The sequence below is a fragment of the Lithobates pipiens genome, unplaced genomic scaffold, assembly GCF_037356315.1.
Source record: "Lithobates pipiens isolate NorthernLeopardFrog02 unplaced genomic scaffold, aLitPip1_a1.2 Scaffold_18, whole genome shotgun sequence".
NCBI classification, from domain to species: Eukaryota; Metazoa; Chordata; class Amphibia; order Anura; family Ranidae; genus Lithobates; species Lithobates pipiens.
The window spans coordinates 403,875,174-403,896,390 of NW_027507758.1; the positions used below are offsets into that span (position 1 = coordinate 403,875,174).

The 21,217-nt window shown below is 41.9% G+C and overlaps 1 protein-coding gene across 2 annotated transcripts in view; it reads right to left on the reverse strand.

The window, feature by feature from the left end:
* FXR1 (FMR1 autosomal homolog 1) overlaps positions 1–21,217 on the reverse strand; it is a 96,411-nt gene that overhangs the window by 17,578 nt on the left and 57,616 nt on the right. For both annotated transcript variants that reach the window (XM_077487908.1, XM_077487909.1), the window contains exons 6-14: positions 10,554–10,647; positions 6,701–6,817; positions 6,224–6,394; positions 4,379–4,457; positions 4,079–4,188; positions 3,870–3,956; positions 3,555–3,762; positions 1,948–2,151; positions 1,188–1,385 (exon numbers count right to left, since the gene is read on the reverse strand). In XM_077487908.1, the coding sequence (XP_077344034.1) occupies positions 1,188–1,385; positions 1,948–2,151; positions 3,555–3,762; positions 3,870–3,956; positions 4,079–4,188; positions 4,379–4,457; positions 6,224–6,394; positions 6,701–6,817; positions 10,554–10,647 (1,268 nt within the window). The remainder of the gene's footprint in view (positions 1–1,187; positions 1,386–1,947; positions 2,152–3,554; positions 3,763–3,869; positions 3,957–4,078; positions 4,189–4,378; positions 4,458–6,223; positions 6,395–6,700; positions 6,818–10,553; positions 10,648–21,217) is intronic.

The window sequence follows — 21,217 nt, forward strand, 5'->3', positions numbered from 1 at the left end:
ACATTTTTAAAAAATGTTTTTTTTTTTTTGCATTTTAGTACAAATATGAGATCTGAGGACTTTTTGACCCCAGATCTCATATTTAAGAGAACCTGCCTTGCTTTTTTCTATTACAAGGGATGTTTAAATTCCTGGTAATAGGAATAAAAGTGACCCAATTTATAAATTCTTTTTAAAACAGTGAAAAAAATAAAATTAAGTAAAATAAAAAAAATTTAAAAGCACCCCATCCCGACGAGCTCGCACACAAAAACGAACGAATACGTGAGTAGCGTCCGCATATGAAAACGGTTGTCAAACCACACATGCAAGGTATTACCACAATCGTTAGAGCGAGAGCAATAATTCTAGCCCTAGACCTCCTCTGTCACTCAAAACATGCAACCTGTAGAATTTTTTAAATGTCGCCTATGGAGATTTTTAAGGGTAAAAGTTTGACGCCATTCCACAAGTGGGTGCAATTTTGAAGCGTGACATGTTGGGTAATTTACTCAGCGTAACATTATCTTTCACAATATAAAAAAAAATTAAAAAAATAAAATTGGGCTAACTTTACTGTTGTCTTTTTTTTTTTTTTTTTTTATTGTCTTAATTTCACAACTATTAAAAGAGGTTATACTGGTGCAAATGTTGTCTATTGTAAAAAAATAAAAAACACACAAACAGGATGATTTCCATATAAATTAGCCCTCCCTATATTTAAAAAAAGAAACATCTCTCATCAGGGCTGGAGAAAACACTACACCTGTTCTAGCCTATAAGAGCGGGGCCATATCCTAGAAATCGATCAAACTGCACGTGCTAACTATAAAGTTTGGTTGATACATTGAATGCCCTATATATGCCTTATTGCCAGTGACCAGGGCTACTTATTTGCAGGCAGCCAATCACATGAACAGACAACAGTTACATCGATAAAGGGTACTCCACCAAGTGGTGAGGTGAAATTTAGGCTTAGATTTGTTTTTCTGTATATTTCAAAAATCCAAAAGAACAAATACTGTAAGACCAAAAAAACATTGTTAAATGAATGTTAAACAAGAGATTACAGGATACAATTAATTGGGAATCACATGTACTGCATCACTCATACAAAAAAGCAAAAAAACAATTGTGTATCTGTACACTGGATTTAAAATTACGTAAGAAAAATAGTTAAAGAATACCATCACAACACAAAAACATACCCAAGCCATTTTCATTAACAGAGGCATCAGATTCAGTCATTCCATCCATCAAAGATGCATCTTCATCAGTCCTCCTCCTGCGTGATCGCCTACGGCGGCTAGTGCTGTGGTGAGACTCGCTTGCGTCAGTATCGGCTGTCTGGTCTGATTCGGTGTTGTCAAGTAAGCTGTATGGGTTGCTGTCAGGATCCTTGAGAACTGAGGATGAAAACAGCCTAGTCAGGTTTGGCATCATGGCTTTTGTACATTTTATTTATTTTTAAGAAAACCAACTTTTGTGCATTGAAGACATAAATGTACATGGCAGGTAGGGACAAAGGCTGCACATATAATTGTGAATATAAAAAAAAAAAATCTTTATTTACAAAAGCAATTTGTTAAAAGATGAAACTTAAAACATAATCCTTAAATAAAAGCCCCACAAAGAAGTCTAAAGCACCATGGAGGAGTGCGCCATAATTGCCATTGCAAAGTGCTTTGCTAGATATCATGGTTTGAAAATGAAGCAGTTAGCTGTAACCTTGGTTACCTGCGACTTCTGCTCCCTGCACTTGGGTCTGGTGGTATGAATTAATGCTGTAGTGCCCCATAGATTTCTGCTGGTTAGCCATGTAAACTCAAGCAACATGCACAGACTGCAAGCTGCTGCAGCAGGAGTAGGAGTCTTCAAAGCAAAATATCAAGAAAAAGACTCCACAGAAGTGGTAAACTGCACTGCATTTACCTTCTAGAGTGCAAAATAAAATGTAATAAATGGTACCAGAGCTAATAGAAGATTTGCCACCCCTAGATCCACCACGCCCCCGTCCAGCAGATCCACTTCGGCCTCTGCCTCCAGGGCGCCTTCGGCTGTCTCTCTGTTGGCGGCTCTCTCGATCATCTTCACCAGCTAGTGACCAGTCACTTAGCTCATCTTTTCTTTCGGACTCAGTCTCAGAAGGATTGGACAGCTCAGAGTTTGTACCTTGGAAAAAAAGATGAACCAAAAAAAATTGAATTTAAAAAAGGATCTGCAATGTTAAGGAAAGAATCCAAATAACTGAAAAACAATTTGTACATTTTTCCCACAAAAGGAAATGTCTCCGCGGGAAGAAGAGCGAGCACCACTGAATTACACAGAGCCGTGATCTCTTGTGTAGCCGATGCTCAGTCACTCACAGCTACGCCTCCAGGCCCTGCTCATGATAGACAGAACAGTGGCCCAATGTGGAGCCAGGAGGCATGGCTTTGCGTGACAGAGCACCAGGTACACAGGAGATTGTGGCTCTATGTAATTGAGCTGTGCGCTCTCCCCTTCCCTCAGAGACAGCAGGGATCGGCTTATAACACAAACACAATTTTCCCCGATTTTCAGAGCAGGAAGTGCATGTCATACGCCGATAAATACAGTAATTAACTCAGGGCGAGCTTAAAAGTGAAGTATGGGATTTTTTTTTATCCAAAATCACACTTACCTAGATGGATGCATCTGCCCACCTATCAACTCTTCAGTGAGAACTGAGTGATCGAACATCGCCGATAGCTTGGTTCTCACTGTTCCCCAAGCGGAGTGCTGCTGTCACTCAGCAGCGCTCCTGCTCTGCTCCTCTATGCTCACTGGAGCGCTGAGCTATGGAGGGGTGGGGAGCGGCTGTCTCAGCGGCTCACTGAGGCTAAGATGTTTATCAGTCCAGGCACCTGGCGGATCCAAACTTCGAGTCGGGATGACGCGGTGCATCGACTGATCTGTGTGACGTCAGCAGAGAGCAGACAAGAGACCATAGGAGAAGCCCAGCCGAATGAGCTCAGGCTGGACTTCCACTTTAAATGCAATCACAAAAATGTGAAAAGACACCAAGTATATAAAAAAAAAGTGATAATCCATGGATTTAGAAGGCACAAGGTAATGCTCACAGAAAAGGCAAAGAATTGATGTGTTTACCCTGTGGCTTTCTACGATGCTTCAGGAAACTCTTTGGATTCCGTACAGTCTTTCACCGCACTGGAGCCCAAAAATATCAGATCAATTGCAAGCAGGTTTTGGTATAGTGTATATTTTTATCTGAAAAAGCAACCAATAAGATTCCCCCTTTCAGTCTCCAATACGGACATGGAAACACAAAAATTGGGTATTTGATTGGCTACTATGGGCAATGAGAATTTATGTACCTTAAACACTTACTTGTAGCGCTTGAAGCGTGACCCTTGTACAGAAGCTACAGCCTACCGATTAAATTGAGCATAACCAGTGTATTCGGCCAGGGAAAGTAGCCAAGGCACAATTGTTGATTTTCTTAGTGCCTTTTACATAGTGAATCCTATTACTATGCTCAAACTATTCAAGGTGTAGGGGAAAAAAACCTTAATGCAAAGAAATAGAAGACAAACCATAGCCAGATGTGTAATTTGGGCCCCTACGTCCTCGACCCCTTCCACTGTAAGATCTGCTTCCACGGACCGAAGAGGCAGTGCTTTCATCAGTTGCGTAACCCTTTTCTTTTTCTGTTCCTCTGCTTGATGATGGACGGAAGCCCATACCAATTTGACGAAGTTGCTCGTCAATTTGAAGTCTTTCCAGTCTTAGCTGCTCTACCTCCTGTTTTATTTTTATTTTTTTTAAATAGCACAAGTAAAAAAACATTAGCATTTCTATCAAATCACCAAAGTTACTCTCAAGGCCATCAGCTAAGAGTTTGAACTTACCTTAAGGTAGGCAATGTGATACTCTAGAAGAACCTGAACATTTCCAATGCTCTCCTTTGTTCCTACAAATACAAATGGAACCATGCCCTGTAGAGATAAACACAAGCCAGGCCACAGAGAATAATTTGGTTGAATTAATTTAACAGACTGAAAAATAATAATAAAAAAAATTAAATAAAGTTTGTCATAAAAAATATTGCCAAACTCACATCTTCACGGGGTAGCTTTGTTTCATTGTCTCCTTCAATCCTCACCCGTACAACTCCAGATTTATCCACTATCTCTTGAATGACTTTACCATTTTTGCCAATGACCTTTCCTGAAAAATAATAATGCAAGCAAAAGAATTTGTAATCCAGTCCCAGAAACAACTCAGCAATGATTTACTCAATCCTTCTTAAGCAGGTGCACGTTACATTGTTTTATCATAAAACATGGAGAACATTTTATCGCTCAATTCCTAGGATTTAAAACTGTCAAAACATCTACCACAGACAAAACATTCTTACCAACAAGATTCCTGGGAACCTGAATAAAGTCCTCAACAAACTCCAAGTAACTTCGTGCTTTCTTTACTGCTTCTGCACTCTACAAAAAGCAAGCAAATGATTTAACTTACAATATATTCTAAAAACTGTGCTACCATGAAGTTTTTCTGACATGAAATATGAACAAAGCAAATCCTTTTATAGTGTATGCTTGTCCTAATCCAGAGCACCAAGCGTCATCAGTGCTGCTCCTGCCCCAATGCACCCCACTCCCCAATCTTGATGTCATGTGGCCTTTGGCTGTCGCCAGAACAAGAAGGTGATCGTATATGTTCTGCCAACAAGTGTCTAAGAGGGGATCAAAACTTACTTCGGCAAGGTTTCCTCTCAGTTCCTGTTATTTTAAGAGATAAGTAAAGGGACATGGAGAGCGAAAAAAAAAAAAATCACTGTAGATGCACTTTAATTGTGAAGTGAGGATGCTGTCTCGGCATCCTTTGCCTGAGCTTATTTAAAAGTGTTTGTATAGCAATGTGCCCAGGAGCAGCGGCTCATTCATCATTGGAGATGGAGGCAGGCATGAGAGCCAACTCCTCCTGCCGCTTTCAATCACAGACAGTGAGCAGAGAGTGGGGCCGAAATACACTGTCATTGGACAAACAGCATGGCTCAGGATCAGACCTGCATTAGAGTGTCCCCATAGTGCTTGCTATGGTAGCATTTGGCGGGGAGAGGAGCCAGCAGCACCAGAGGGTGACTCCACAGGAAGATCAGGGCCACTCTGCAAAACCACTGCACAGAGCAGGTAAGTATGCCATGTTTATTAACCACTTCTGGACCAGCCGCCGTAGTTTTACTTTTGGCCACTAGGGGAGCGTGCGCGCCTGAAGCCGATGAGAGTGCCCAGTGGGCGCAATGACCGCCGAGCACCTGCGATCTTGTGTGTGTGTAAACACACAAATCCCATTTCTTTGAGGGGAGTAGAGACAGATCGTGTGCGCATACCAAGTATGAACACCCATCTCTCTCTCTCTCTCTGACAGTCCCATCCCTCCTACAGTTAAAACACAGTTAACTCCTTGATCTCCCCCCAGTGTTAACACCTTCCCTACCAGTGACATTTATACAGTAATCAGTGCATTTTTATAGCACTGATCACTGTATAATTGTCAACGGTCCCAAAAATGTGTCAAGTGTCCAATTTGTCTGCCACAAAATTGCAGATCGCTGCCATTACTACTAACAAAAATGCCATAAATCTATCCCCTATTTTGTAGATGTTATAACTTTTGCACAAACCAATCAATATACGCATGTTGCTTTTTTTTTTACCCCCAAAAATGTGCAGAAGAATACATATCGGCCTAAACTGAGGAAGAAAAAAATGTTTTTTAAAATGTGGGATTTATTATAGCGAAAACGAAGTGTGTTTTTTTTCAAAATTGTCGCTCTTCTTTTGTGTGTAGTGCAAAAAATAAAAAAACCGCAGAGGTGAGCAAATACCACCAAAAGAAATCTCTATTTGTGTGTGTGTGTGTGTGTGTGTGTGTGTGTGTGTGTGTGTGTGTGTGTGTGTGTGTGTGTGTGTGTGTGTGTGTGTGTGTGTGTGTGGGCATCACTTTTGTTTGGGTACAGCGCACAACTGCACAATTGTTAAATTGAAGCAGTGCTGTATCTCAAAAATTGGCCTGGTCATTGAGCAGCTAAATCTTACTGGGCTGAAGTGGTAAAAAAAAAAAAAAAAAAAAAGTTAACAAAATCACGTTTAAAGTAGCAGTCTGAAATTTTTCCCAAAGGCCATTAAAAAAATAAAAAATAAAAGTTATGAAATTATTATAAAGGGACCAAAGAAAAAGAGATACTAACCTCACCATAGATTCGAAAAGTCCCACTGTCTTCTTCTAACTCGATAGCTGTAATACCTGGAACCTTCCTGGCTTGCTGAATGTTGTTTCCATGTGTACCTATTGCCAGTCCCATTAAATCTTCTCGGACAACAAATTCTTCGTGAAATGCAGCTGCAAGTTGCTTTGTACACTAGAAACAATAAAAGTTACTTAGCAACACACAATACAAACATGAATCTCACTGTTAAATGTTAAAACCTTAACATGGATCTTAATTTTTCCGCCTACTGGGTGGAGTTTCCCCCCCCCCCCCCCCCCGCCTACAGGGTGGGGTTTTCTGCACAGTTCAGATACTCACTCAGAGGACCTAGCTTTGTTCAGATACTACCCACTCAGAGGATCCAGGTAATGACAAGTGAGAAAATCATAGTGTGTTATATCAAAAGGCAAAAAAAAAAAAAAAAAAAAAAAAAAAAAAAAAAAAAAAAAAACTTACTTCTAAATGTTTGGTGGCTTCTTCATTTCTTGACATAAGCATCAGTTTTGTGCGAATACTGCGCAAGTGCATGTCACTTAGTATATTTACCCGCTTCACCGTTGATTCACTTGCAGACTTTAAATAAAATACAAATACTCAATGTGAGAAAGAAAATAAAAACACATAAGTGTCTTATGTTAGCTGCAAATGAGTAAAAACAGCAAGTTCATGTAACTACTTCTAGTAATAGTAATTTCCTAGAGACAGTGCAATACTGTGCAATTTTAAGTATTTTTTAAACACGTCAACTTTATGCAAACAATTGTATAAAACTATGTTAATGCTTTACAAAATGTAAATATACTGCATATGAACAATAAGCAGTTAAAATGTGCTTATTTGATATGCAGCCTGCTTACTGTCAAGTGCTTATAGGCAAACCCTTGTTTTTCCACTGCAGCCTTCATTCTAGAAGTCAGCCAACTTCCCTTCCTTTAAAACAGTGCACTACCTATGTGGCTGATCTCATATCACAGAGAGGAGTCACTATACTGAAAGCTCTGGAGTGGCCAAATCTGTAAATTTACTTTAATATATCAGACATATAACAGCATACTTGCAAAATATAAAAATTCACTTAAAGATAAACACTTCAATAATTCAAAATAAGTGCTCACCAAAATATACCATATTTACCTTTGTGTTTGCCTTTCATAAGTGTAATGTGTAGGTTGGAAAACTTGCAAAAAAGGTCAGTATTGGAGATTTCACTGAACCTCATACAATGGCAATGTAATCTTCTTCACCAATACTAAACCCTTTCTAACAAAGCGTATGCATATATGAAGCACCATGGAACTGGGTCTATTTGTGTGGCTGCATATATGCGCCACTGTGCCGATAAAACACTGTACAGCGCATTCCCAGCACAGGCACTCGCACCAATGCAAACCAGGAGGCCCAGCCCAAGATCACCCAATCACAGTTATTGCTTCTGATCACAGTGATCAGTCACTGCATACGCCACCGTGTAGTTTTTTCCTCTTAAAAAAAAATAAAAAATGGAGAAAAGGGTACATTGCATCTTTTCTCCTTGCTAGAGGAGAAAAGTAAAGAGCGCGTTAAAAAATAAAAAATAAAAATATAAATTATTTTTAAGATACAATAGCCAAGATCAGGGTATGATCTAGTTCAGTGTCAAAGTCAGAGGCTGGGATTTTAAGGTCAGGATCAGTATTTTAGGTAGGATTAAAAAAAAAAAAAAAAAAAAAAAAACGCGCACTATTGTTTCTGGGCCCTATTATGTTTACATACAACAAACATCAGGCGCAAGAAAATTTATTTTGGGTTCTTTGAAGGTACGCTATGGCAACAGCAAGCAATAAAGCCCAATTTGTACTGGGAGAAAAATAAAAAAACAAGGTACAGCAAGGAAAAAAGTATTCGATCCCCTGCCAATTTTGTACATTTGCCCACTGAAAAATAAATGACCAGTCTAATTTTAATGGAAGGTTTATTTTACCAATGAGAGACAGAACAAAAGTATCTGGAAAAACGCAAATTCAAAAAAGTTAGAAATTGATTTGCATTTTAATGAGTGAAATAAGTATTTGACCCCTTCGCAAAACATGACACAGTAATTGGTGGCAAAACCTTTGTTGGCAATCAGAGGTTTCTTGTAGTTGGCCACCAGGTTTGCACACATCTCAGGAAGGATTTTGCCCCACTCCTCTTTTCAGATCCTCTCCAAGTCATTAAGGTTTCAAGGCTTACATTTGGTAAAGCTGGGTTCACACTATGCAAATTGGATACGGGTTTCCCAGCATCCAATTCAGATGTCAGGAGATTGTGACCGACTCTCTATGGAGCCCGTTGACACATCCCCGGAGTGAATTGCACAGGAGTCCTGTGCATCTTCTGGTCCATTTCAGGTCCAAATTCAGCCAAATATTCGGGCTGAAATCAGACCTGAAAACTGTGATGCACCGGACCCCTGCTATGAGCTGCTCCGTGCTGTGGTGTGGACCCAGCCCAACTCAAATCTTCAGCTTCCTCCACAAATTTTCTATGGGATCAAGGTCTGGAGACTGGATAGGCCACTTCACTCTAGGACCTTCATGTGCTTCTTGAGCCACTCCTTTGTTGCCTTGGCCGCGGGTTTTCGTTAATTGTCCTGCTGGAATACCCATCCACGACCCATTTTCAATACCCTGGCTGATGGAAGGAGATGCTCATCCAAGATTTGACGGTACATGGCCTCGTCCATCACCCCTTGGACGCGGTGAAGTTGTCCTGACCCCTTAGCAGAAAAACACCCCCAAAGCACAATGATTCCACCTCCATGTTTGACAGCGGGGATGGCGTTCTTGGGGTCATAGGCAGCATTCCTCCTCCGTCAAACACAGCGAGTTGAGTTAATGCCAAAGAGCTTGATTTTGGTCTCATCTGACCACAACACTTTCACCCAGTTCTCCTCTGAATCATTCAGCTGTTCATTAGCAAACTTCAGATGGGCCTGTACATGTGATTTCTTAAGCAGGTGGACCTTGTGGGCACCGCAGTATTTCAGTCCTTCATGGCGTAGTGTGTTACCAATTGTTTTCTTGGTGACTTTGGTCTCAGCTGCCCTGAGATCATTGACAAGATTTCTTCTGTGTAGTTCTGGGCTGATTCCTCACTGTTTTCATGATTACTGAAACTCCACGAGGTGAGATCTTGCATGGAGCCCCAGGCCGAGGGAGATTGTCATTCATTTTGTGTTTCTTCCATTTGCAAATAATCGCCCCAGCTGTTGTCACCCTCTCACCAAGCTGCTTGGCGATGGTCTTGTAGCCCATTCCAGCCTTGTGGGTCTACAATCTTGTCCCTGACATCCTTGGACAGCTCTTTGGCCTTGGCCATGGTGGAGAGATTATAATCCGATTGCTTCTGTGGACAGGTGTCTTACACAGGTAACAAGCTGAGATTAGGAGCACTCCCTTTAAGAGAGTGCTCCTTATTTCAGCTTGTTACCTTATAGAAGACACCAGGGAGCCAGAATCTTGCTGATTGATAGGGGATCAAATACTTATACGTCACTGACCATCTTTCCCTATAACAGGGAACAGACGATCAGTGACAGCCTCAGTAGGAAGCACAAGGAGATGTTTGTTTACCTCTCCTCGTTCTTCAGCTCTGTGACCCGATCGTAGGACACTGGCGGCGATCGGGTCCGTGGGTCACACGGGCACAGTCACAGAGCTCAGGACTGGGTCGCGAGTGAGCCGCCTGCAGCGCGCTCACGACCCACGGCTAGGCACTTAAAGGGCAACGTACCTGTACGTGCTTGTGCCCAGCCGTGCCATTCTGCCGATGTACATCGGCGTGAGGCTGTCCTTAAGATGTTAAAATGAAAATCTATTTATAGAATCTTTAAATGCATTTTTTCTGGATACAAAATCAGCAAGGGATCAAATACTTTTTTCCATCACTATAACACACTTCGATACACAAGTAAATGCAATATGTACAGTTTTAGTAATACATGTCAAAGCTTCAAAATTGTGCTCAGGCTTTAGGATTTATTTTACCCTCCGGTATGAAAGGTTTAAAATACTATATAAAACATGGTCTCTGCCAACAGAGGACTAGAGTTTATGAAGAGCCTTCAAATGGCTAGCTCAAACTTAATTCCTTTAGGCTACCTTAGCAGAGACCAAAGCAATAATGCCATGTCAATAGCATGTAAGAGAGCCCAGAGGCCAACTTTCCCAAAAATAACTTAATTTCTTTAGTATACTTGAGCTAAATTTTTACAATATAGGTTTAAATGTTCAAGCATAGGTCCACTTCACATACTGGCTTCATAAAACAAGTAAACATGCATCCTTACCAAGATAATTAATTGATTAGATTCTGCATTAAAATACACACGGCATGCTCCTACAGCTTTCTTGAATTCTTTATGCACAGCCTCACTGGCACACCTGTGTAATTTAAAACAAAGGATGTTTAGGAAAACATGCAACTTTAAAGTATACCTGTAGTAAAGAATATGAACTACTGTGAAATTAATAATGCAGGCAACCCTGCTTGCACAAAGTTCAGGTATCGTCAAAGTTTAACAGGACCTCCTGAAGAGTTAATGTACAGAATACGCCAATACAAACACAGAAAAAGTCAGATCTTTGCCTAGCTCCCTCCCACACCTCATCACTGGTCAAGTGAAGCATCCAAACTTCGGACTAACAGTGCAGTGGTAGAAATGTGACCAAAGCGTTAACTTTTTAACCACTTCAGCTCCGGACCAATAAACACCTTAAGGACCAGAGGTCTTTTTGCAATTTCGCACTGCGCTGCTTTAACAGGTAATTGGGCGGTCATGCAATATTGCACCCAAACGAAATTTGCGTCCTTTTCTTCCCACAAATAGAGCTTTCTTTTGATGGTATTTGATTGACTCTGCGATTTTTTTTTTTGCGATATAAATGGAAAAAGAGCGAAAATTTTGAAAAAAAAAAAAGATATTTTCTTCTTTTTGTTATAAGAAAAATCGAATAAACAAAATTTTAGTCATACATTGAGGGCAAAATTTATTCAGCCTTCTTCAGTACTCAATCTTTAGTAAAAAAAAATGTCAATAAGCGTAGATTTTTTGGTTTGCGCAAAAGTTATAGCGTCTACAAACTAGAGTACATTTTCTGGAATTTACACAGCTTTTAATTTCTGACTGCCGATCTCATTTCTTGAGGTGCTAAAATGGCAGGGCAGTAAAAATCCCCCCCAAATGACCCCATTTTGGAAAGTAGACACCCCAAGGAAATTGCTGATGGGTATGTTGAGCCCATTGAATATTTATTTTTTTTGTCCTAAGGGATTGAATAATGACAACAAAAAAAAAGAAAACATTTTTTTACAAAAAGTTGTCACTAAATGATATATTGCTCACACATGCCATGGTTATATGTGGAATTGCACCCCAAAATATATTCCGCTACTTCTCCCGAGTATGGGGATACCACATGTGTGGGACTTTTTGGGAGTCTAGTCGCGCACGGCACCCCGAAAACCAATCACCACCTTCAGGATTTCTAAGGGTGCAAATTTTTGATTTAACTCCTCACTACCTATCACAGTTTCGAAGGCCATAAAATGCCAAAATAGCACAAACCCCCCCCAAATGACCCCATTTTGGAAAGTAGACACCCCAAGCTATTTACTGAGAGGCATGTTGAGTCCATGGAATATTTTATATTTTGCCAAAAGTTGCGGGAATATTACAAACTTTTTTTTTTTTGCACAAAGTTGTCACTAAATGATATATTGCTCACACATGCTATGGGCAGAAGTCACATTACACCCCAAAATAAATTCTGCTGCTTCTCCCGACTACGGGGATACCACATGTGGGGGACTTTTTGGGAGCCTAGCTACGTACGGGACCCCAAAAACCAAGCACTGCCTTCCGGATTTAAATATAAAATGCTACCACAAAACCTGTTAGCGATGGCAGGGATCAGGCCTGACTCTGCGATCGCTGCAGTTATGTGTTTAGTGTTTTGTAAGTGACAGTGATCGATCGATACTGCACTTAGGTGGGCTGGGCAGAGGGGCAAAACGCAGGTGCTAGCAGGTATCTGGGCTGATCCCGCTAACAATGCGTTTTTTTGGAACCCTAAACTGCTGGGGACGCTAGTATAGATCTGATCAGATATTGATCTGTTCAGATTCTATAGCACTACGGGAGGTGTATGCTTTGCGTGTGGGTGTTAGCGGTACTGGCACTAACCTAGCGCTGCCTGGGGCGACGCAGACCCTGACCCTAAAACCTAATTGATATCACCCGCCGGGTGATCAGGGGGTTAAACCTTTATTGGGTAATAAATGGTGGGTGCCCTGATGCTATAAAAAACAAACTAACCAGAGTCACCCGTAACACTTATACGGTGATCAGTGGTGAAAGGGTTAACTAGGGGCAATCAGGGGGTTCAAATTTTTATTAGGTAGTATATGGGGGTCCCTGGCGCTATATAAAAACCTGCCGGGGAACCTAAATAACTAACTGGCTAACCAGCGTCACCAGTGACACTTATACTGTGATCGCTGGTGAAAGGGGGTGAAAGGGTGGAGGGGGTGGCCGAAAACCAACGGCCATCCCCTCATCACGGAGCGCTCCTGGAGCGAACCGGACCGTCGTATCCAACGGGAGGGGGTCCGATCGGACCCCCCACCCGCTGGAAGGCAGGCACGTACATCTACGTGATTGTGCCTGCCTGTGCCATTGTGTTGACGTACATTGGCAATACGGGGGTCCTGAAGTGGTTAAACAAAGTTTGCATATACTGAGAGCAAAGAGTTGGTATCTCTGGTTGTTTGCATTAATCTTTGATAGTAGAGTATATAGTTTTTATCCACTTTAATGTAATATTGGTACCAGAACAGTAAATAAAATTGCTAGAAATCCAGTAACACATCTCAAAACAAGCTGTGGTAACACAAATATTCTACCTCAGTTTAGTAATGGTAGTGAAATGTGAATCACACTTTGGTCCACAATCTCCGGTATATTAAAAAAAACTTGATGTAGGAAAGATTTTTTTACGAATAGCAAACAATGACAGACAAACATAGTGAAAACATTTTACTTGAAATATCTTCGAGGTGCATTTGGATAAAATGCAGACATTCAATATTAAAAGCGAGCTACGGGCAGAAAAAAATAAAATATGTCAGCAGCTAAAAATACGGTAGCTGCTGACTTGCTAAAAGACACTTACTCGCCCAAGGATCCAGCAATGTTATTGCCTGAGCCATTTCTTCAACAGCCTCTGTCCACGGAACTGCCACTTTGCTTGTGAGAAACTGGCTGCGACTTCCTGTGGCTTCACAGCTAGTTACCAATTGCACAAGTTATGCATGCACTAAGTGGACCCACAGCCTCCTGGGACCTGTGACATGTCCCAGGAGGTTGCAGCCAGGGAGAGACGGACTGAACTTCCGTTCAGCTCATCTAAGTGGAACTCCCTTTTTGGTTAAAGCTTAAAGTTATTCTGAATATCCATGTGTGTCTGTGCATCTGTGCTTAATGGGTCTAATGGGAGTTGTTTCATAATTATCAGTCAGCTGTGCAGCTGCAGAGCATTAATGAGGAAATCTGCAGAGCTTGCACCCCTTTAGACGTGTTCCTATTAGAAGTATCTCACCAAGAATTACATTTTTGTTGCAGGGGATGCCTGAAATCTGACTAAATCTGAAAGTATCTTAACCACTACAATACAGGGCACTTTCGCCCCCTTCCTTCCCAGCCCAATTTTCAGCTTTCATCACTCTAGCGCTTTCAGTGACAATTGCGCGGTCATACTACACTGTACCCAAATGAAATTTTTATCATTTTGTTCGCACAAATAGAGCTTTATTTTGGTGGTATTTATTCACGACTCCATTTTTTATTTTTTGCGATATAAGCGCAAAATGCGGAAATTTGGAAAAAAAAACAATATTTTCTTTTTTCTATTTTAAAAGAAATCCAATAAAATCAAATTTTGTCATAAATTTAAGCCAAAATGTATTCTGCTACATGTTTTTGGTAAAAAAAATTCCGTTAAGTGTATAATAATTGGTTTGTGTGATCACGGACATATGTACGCAAATGATCATGTACATGTGTGCAGGTGATCACGTACATATGTGTGCAGATAATCATTGGGACAAGTGATTTTAGTGGGACATATGTGGGGGACATGTTTTTATTATTAGGGACATGTGTTTTTATTTTTTGGGGACATGTATGTTTTGGGGACATGTGTGTTATGGGGACATATGTGGGGACTGTGTTTACACTGTGTGGTGTGTTGTGTGTTTACACTAGACTGAAGATCAGTGAGTAAAAAGCTGTAAAAAACAGCTCATACTCACTGATCATCAGCCGGCTGCAGCAATCTGCTCTCCTCTCCTCAGCGATGACTTCTGTGTGAGGAGAGGAGGAGCCGATTGCCTAGCAACCGGCTGTTTGTTTACATCACATGACGGCCGTGATTGGACACGGCCGTCATGTGATCAGGAGGGCCAATCACAGAGCCCTCCTGCCGATCTGAGATGCGCCGTGTCCCGGTGACACGGGCGCATCGGGATTGCGCCGCTGCGCGGGCACGCACGCGCGCGATCCCGCTCCTCCTGATGGACGTTCCTGAACGTCCTATCAGGAGTAGACGGCTCCCACCCGGCCGTATATGTGCATTGGCCGGGTGGGAAGTGGTTAAGTAGACTATGGGGAAAATGTATGAGGAAAGTTAGCCACAAGCAGGAAATTAGGTTTCTGGAGCGTGGTCGTACACATTCTGAGTACAGAACTCCGTGTAGCCATATTGCTTTGCATTTATAGAAAATTATAGAGCTGCAGACTGAAAAGGAAAGGTGATTTTTAATAACATTCAAATGCAATACGACTTGTATCGCAATTGTACACGCTATAATTTGTGCATTAAGGCACAAAAGGCTCACCAGAGAGGCCAGTTCAAATATGGGCACAAGCAAAAAAAAGACAATGCTGGGAGTTATTTCCTGGTGGTGTAAAGCTTTGCTACGGCCCCTGTGTAATGACATGGAGATTAAACGTAACCTTAACTAGTTGCTGAACGTGGATGCACATCCTGATTTTGAGGACAGATATTGTTGCTATGGCAGCAGCTAGCTGCCATAACCCCGGTATCCCTGTGTTCGGTCGGCTACAAGATAAAAGTGGTCTCTGCGGTGGATTCGCTGCAAGGTCACTTATCAGTGACGTGAGAGGTCCCCCTCCCCCCTCGTTCCAGTGCCCTCAGCCGCTTACCGGAGCCCGTCGGCAGAAGCGACCCAGCCCTCTCGGTGGCTGTGCATGGAGATGAGTGAGGGAAAGATGGCCCCCCACCCGTCTTCCATGACACTGCAGGGCGGAAGCAACGTCAAAATTTCACTTCCGCCCATAGCTCTTAAAAGGGCCTTTTTTTTTTAAATTACATTTTTTTTTTGCGTTTTAGTGTAAATATGAGATCCGAAGTCTTTTTGACCCCAGATTTCATCTTTAAGAGGCCCTGTTATGCTTTTTTTCTATTACAAGGGATGTTTAAATTTCTTGTAATAAGAATAAAAATAAGAATTTATTTTTATTTTTTAAAACTGTAAAATTAAAAAAAGGTAAAAAACGTGCCCCATCCCTCCGAGCTCGTGTGCAGAAGCGAACGCATACATGAGTAGCAACCGCATATGAAAACTGTGTTCAAACCACACGAGGCATCGCCGCAATCAGAGCGAGAGCAATAATTCTAGCCCTAGACCTCTTCTGTAACTGAAAACATGCAACCTGTAGAATGTTTTTAAAAGTCACCTATGGAGATTTAAGGGTAAAAGTTTGTCACCATTCCATGAGCTGGTGCAATTTTGAAGCGCGACATGTCAGGTATCAATTTACTCGGTGAAGCATTATCTTTCACAATATAAAAAAAAAATTGGGCTAACTTTACCGTTGTCTTTTTTAATTTAAAAACTATCAGAAAGTATTGCAACAACCGCCATTTTATTCTCTAGGGTGTTAGGGAAAAAAAAGTGTTTCTAGAAAAAAAAAAAAAAAAAAAAAAAAAAAAAGTTTAAACACTGGGCACTTAAACACCCTTAACCACTTACAGACCGGACCATTTTGCTGTTCAAAGACCAGACCACTTTTTGCAATTCGGCACTGTGTCGCTTTAACTGACAATTGCGCGGTCGTGCAACGTGGCTCCCAAACAAAATTGACGTCTTTTTTTCCCACAAATAGAGCTTTCTTTTGGTGGTATTTGATCACCCCTGCGGTTTTTATTTTTTGCGCTATAAACAAAAGTAGAGCGACAATTTTGAAAAAAAAATGCATTATTTTTTACTTTGTTATAATAAATATCCCCCAAAAATATATAAAAAAACATTTTTTTCCCCTCAGTTTAGGCCGATACGTATTCTTCTACATATTTTTGGTAAAAAAAAATAAAAAATAAAAAAATCGCAATTAGCGATTGATTGGTTTGCGCAAAAGTTATAGCGTTTACAAAATAGGGATAGTTTTATAGCTTTTTTATTAATAATTTTTTATTAATAATTTTTTATTATTTTTTTTTTACTAGTAATGGCGGCGATCAGCGATTTTTATTGTGACTGCGACATTGTGGGGGACCCATCGGACATTTTTGACACATTTTTGGGACCATTGTCATTATACAGTAATCACTGCTATATAAATGCAGTGATTCCTGTGTAAATGACACTGGCAGTGAAGGGGTTAACCAGTGGGTGGCAGTGTAGGGGTTAAGTGTTCCTAGGGGTGTGTTACTAACTGTGGGGGGGTTGGGCTTTCATTTAGTGAACACTGATCTCTGCTCCAATCACATGGAGCAGAGATCAGCGTCACTAGTTGCTAGGCAGAATGGAGAAATGCTGTTTACACGGCATTTCCTCCATTCAGCCGTCCCGTGAGACGATCGCGGGTATGCCCGCGGCGATCGAGTCCGCGGGTCCCGCGACCGGACTCACGGGGGTCCCGACCAGCGCGGGAGTGCGCCGGCGCGCTCCCGATGGCAGGGCGGCATTGAAGATTGGACGTACATGTACGCCAATATGCCTGCCCGTGCCATTCTGTCGACGTACATCGTCGTGCGCTGGTCGGGAACCGGTTAATAACCAGACCAGCTTTCGGTGCTCTCGCACTTTGAATGACAATTACTCAGTCATGCAACACTGTACCCATATGAAATTTTTGTCCTTTTTTCCCCACACAAAAAAAAGCTTTTTGGTGGTATTTAATCAGCGCTGGGTTTTTATTTTTTGTGCTATAAAAGAAAAAAAAAAAAGACTGAAAATTCCGTAAAAAAAATAATTTTTCTTTGTTATAAAATTTAGCAGATTACTAATTTTTCTTCATAAATTTTGGGCAAAATTTATACTACTACATATCTTTGGTAAAAATAAGTACAAATTGGTGGATTTTATTTGGTCTTCGTGAAAGTTAGAGAGTCCACAAGCTATGGTGCCAATATCTGAAAATTGATCACACCTGAAGTACTGACAGCCTGTCTCATTTCTTGAGACCCCAACATGCCAGAAGAGTACAAATACCCCCCAAATGACCCCTTTTTGGAAAGGAGACATTCCAAGGTATTTAGTAAGAGGTGTTTTTTGAAGTTGTCATTTTTTCCCCACATTTCTTTGCAAATCAAGATTTTTTTTCCCCCATAAAATTGTCATATTATCAGGTTATTTCTCACACACAGCATATGCATACCACAAATTACACCCCAAAACACATTCTATTACTCCCGAGTCTGGCGATACCACATGTGTGAGACTTTTACACAAAATAAAAAATAAAAGCCAGTTCACGCATGTGCACATCACTGGCAAGGTTACCCAGATAAACTACTTTGGTTCACAAAAAGCTTCATTTTTTTTTAAAGAATATAAGGCTTTGTGAGAAAAAAAAAAAAAAAATAGGATTTTTTCGACATGCTTACCTGTAAAATCCTTTTCTTTGAGTACATCATGGGACACAGAGTTAGGCTTATATTCATTACCTACTGGGTTATATGCCATCTCCAGGTGAATGAACACTGGTAGACAAAGTCTTAGACAGGAAGTGATCCCCTATATAAACTCTCCCATACAGAAAAGTACATCAGTTTTGTAGCAAGCACTGAATCCTGAATAAAAAAAAAAATAAATAAATAAAAAAAGGGAGGGGAGAGCAATAGCCTTTTGTGAATGTATGCACCAAAGACCAGGTAGCAGCCTTACAAATCTGAGCCAGACACCTGATGGTGAAAAGCCCAGGAGGTTCCTACACCCCTGGTAGAATGAGCTCTCACCCCAAAGGGAGGAGCTTTAAGTTTCAGACCAGCCGAGGCGATGGCCATCAGGAATGCTAGCTTGCGTGACAGCAAGTCTAATAGAATATCCATGATAGGCTCAAATGGTTGTTTTTGTAACAGACCACACCAAGTTCAAGTTCCAAAGACACATAGGTGACCTAATGCGGGGAAGCAAATGAGTTGCCGCCTGCATAAAGGTTCGGACCAGCGAATGGGAGACTAAAGGCCTTTGGAAGAATACTGACAGGGCCAAAATCTGACATTTGATTGTACTCAAAGCCAAATCTGATTTCCACAGCTGACTGTAGAAGAGAGAATTCTCCCAATCACGTATTTCCAAGGATGCCATTTTCTGGCTTCACACCTAGCAATATAAAAAAGCCTTCCAGACCTCATGATTGATCTTCCTAGTGACAGCTTTTCTAGCATTCACTAGGCTAGACACCCCTGGTCCAGAGATGCCACGGTCCTTCAACACCCTGGCTTCAACAGCCTAGCCATGCCATCAAATTTACAGACTGTATATTGGGGTGGAATATAGGACCTTGAGACAGTAGATCGGGGTGACGTGGAAGCGTCCATGGCCCGTCTATTGTCAGTCTCACAATCTCTGGGAACCAAGGCCTTCTGGGCCAGGCTGGTGCCACCAGAATGACTAGAACCCCCTCTCTGAATCCTGCGTAACAAATATGGAAAGAGAGGGACCAGGGGGAAAAGCATAAACCAGGGAGTACTGGCTCCATGGAACTACCAAAGCATCTGCCCCGATTGCAAGAGGATCCCTTGTTCGGGACACAAACTGCTGTAGCTTGTTGTTGAACCTCAATGCCAATAGATCGACCCCTGGCTATCCCAAACGCTGGCAAATTTCCTGGAACACCCCCTGGGTGTAGGGACCATTTCACCCGGGCAGATCTGCTGGCTGCGGAGATAATCTGTTTTGCAGTTCTCTACTTCCAGGATATGAAATGTCGATAGAATCGGCACATGTTTCTCTGCCCAGGCTAGTATGCGATTCACTTCCTTCAGAGCTGAATGACCCCTGGTGGTTTATATAGGCCGCTGCATTGGCATTGTCGGACTGAACTCAGATAGGGCAGTCCTGAAGCTCCACTTTTCAGATGTACTGCCTGTAACTCCAGGACGTTGATGGGCAGGATCTGTTCTGTCCTTGACAGTTTCCCCTGAGCTCTGAGCCCCTCTAGGGTTGCTCCCCAGCTTGAGAGACTGGCATCTGTGGTCAGTACTCTCCAAGTTACCGGGAAGGATCAATCTTCCCTTTCGCAAAGTTCTGATCGAAGAACCACCAATTTAGGCTTAAGCGTGCCCCAGTAGATAAGAACATTGGATAATCCAGGGCTTGTACACTCCTGTTCCAAGCCAACAAGATATCTTGTTGTATAAGGCCTGGAATGGAACTGGGCATAGGGCACTGCCTCGAAAAGAGGACACCATCCTTCATAGAAGACTCATACAGAGCCGAATGGAGGGTGGTCTGGTTCCCCTTATCTGATGCATCTGATCCTTCAGGACAAAAATACCCTTGCTTGGACTGCATCTAGAATCAGACCTAAATACGTCAGACTTCGAGCTGGTCTTGAGGGGAGGCTTGGTGCCAGGTTTAGAAGAGCTTTGGACCCAGGGCTTTTTCTGGCCCTAGTTTTGCGGCTTGCTCCTGGCTCTTGTGCTTTGTTGGCGGCGGAACTGTCTTGGTGCCAAGACACCTGAGGAAGCAGTCTCTGAGGTTTTAAAACGGAGGACGCCGCCTGGTGCTTCTCTTCACCGGAAGTAGAGAACTCTTCCCTCTGGAAATCTTTTCAATATATTTGTCTAAATCATCAAAAGTTCCCCATGAAAAAGGGGAAACCTGCCAATAACTTTTTACCAATAAGCTCGGCTGACCAGTCCTTAAGCCAAAGGTCTGCGCATATGTAAAGACGAGAGCCAAATAAGAAACCTGCTGCATCAACAGAAAAAACATAGTGTTTGAGGAATATCTGTCTTATTTTCAGCAAGATCATCCTCATGGTTAGGCCTTTCAGGCCGTCTGACCTGATCCTTTATGTACTTGTCAGATACCAATTGCTGCAACAGCTGGTTGAATAGCTGAACTGGCCAAAGAAAAGGAAGCCTTTAATAATGACTCCGGTTTCTTGTCAACAGGGTCTTTCAAGCCCTGTGCATTATCCACCGGACAAGTTACATTTTTGTTCAAGGAAGAGACTGCTACATCTACGGCTGACATGCTCCACTTCTTAATGAACTATTTATTCATGGGCTATAAAAAAGGAAAAAACCTCTTCAGGAGGAACAAAAATCCTGTCAGGATGCTCCCAGTCAGCATACACCGCCTATTCCAACAGTGGGTGTAAAGGGATGCCTGTGCGGCCTGAAGAGGCCTTAGGGAACCCAAGAGCACAAGAGGGGCTCGGTAACCTCTGCAAGAGGCAACTTAAAAGGCAGAACAAACCATCTCCAAGAGTCGGGATCAAAAACCTCTGTGACTGAGGCAGACACCAACTGGATATCTTCTTGTCCAGATTGCTCAGAAGCAGACTCATCCAGGATCTGTCACACTTCTTGACACTCTGCGGGATGGAGGCAATCATGCCAGCAATCCTGCGCTCTCACTTGGCTAGGGTCGAGGACAGTTCATCTTTGGTGAATAAGGGAGAAGCAGCAGTGTTGA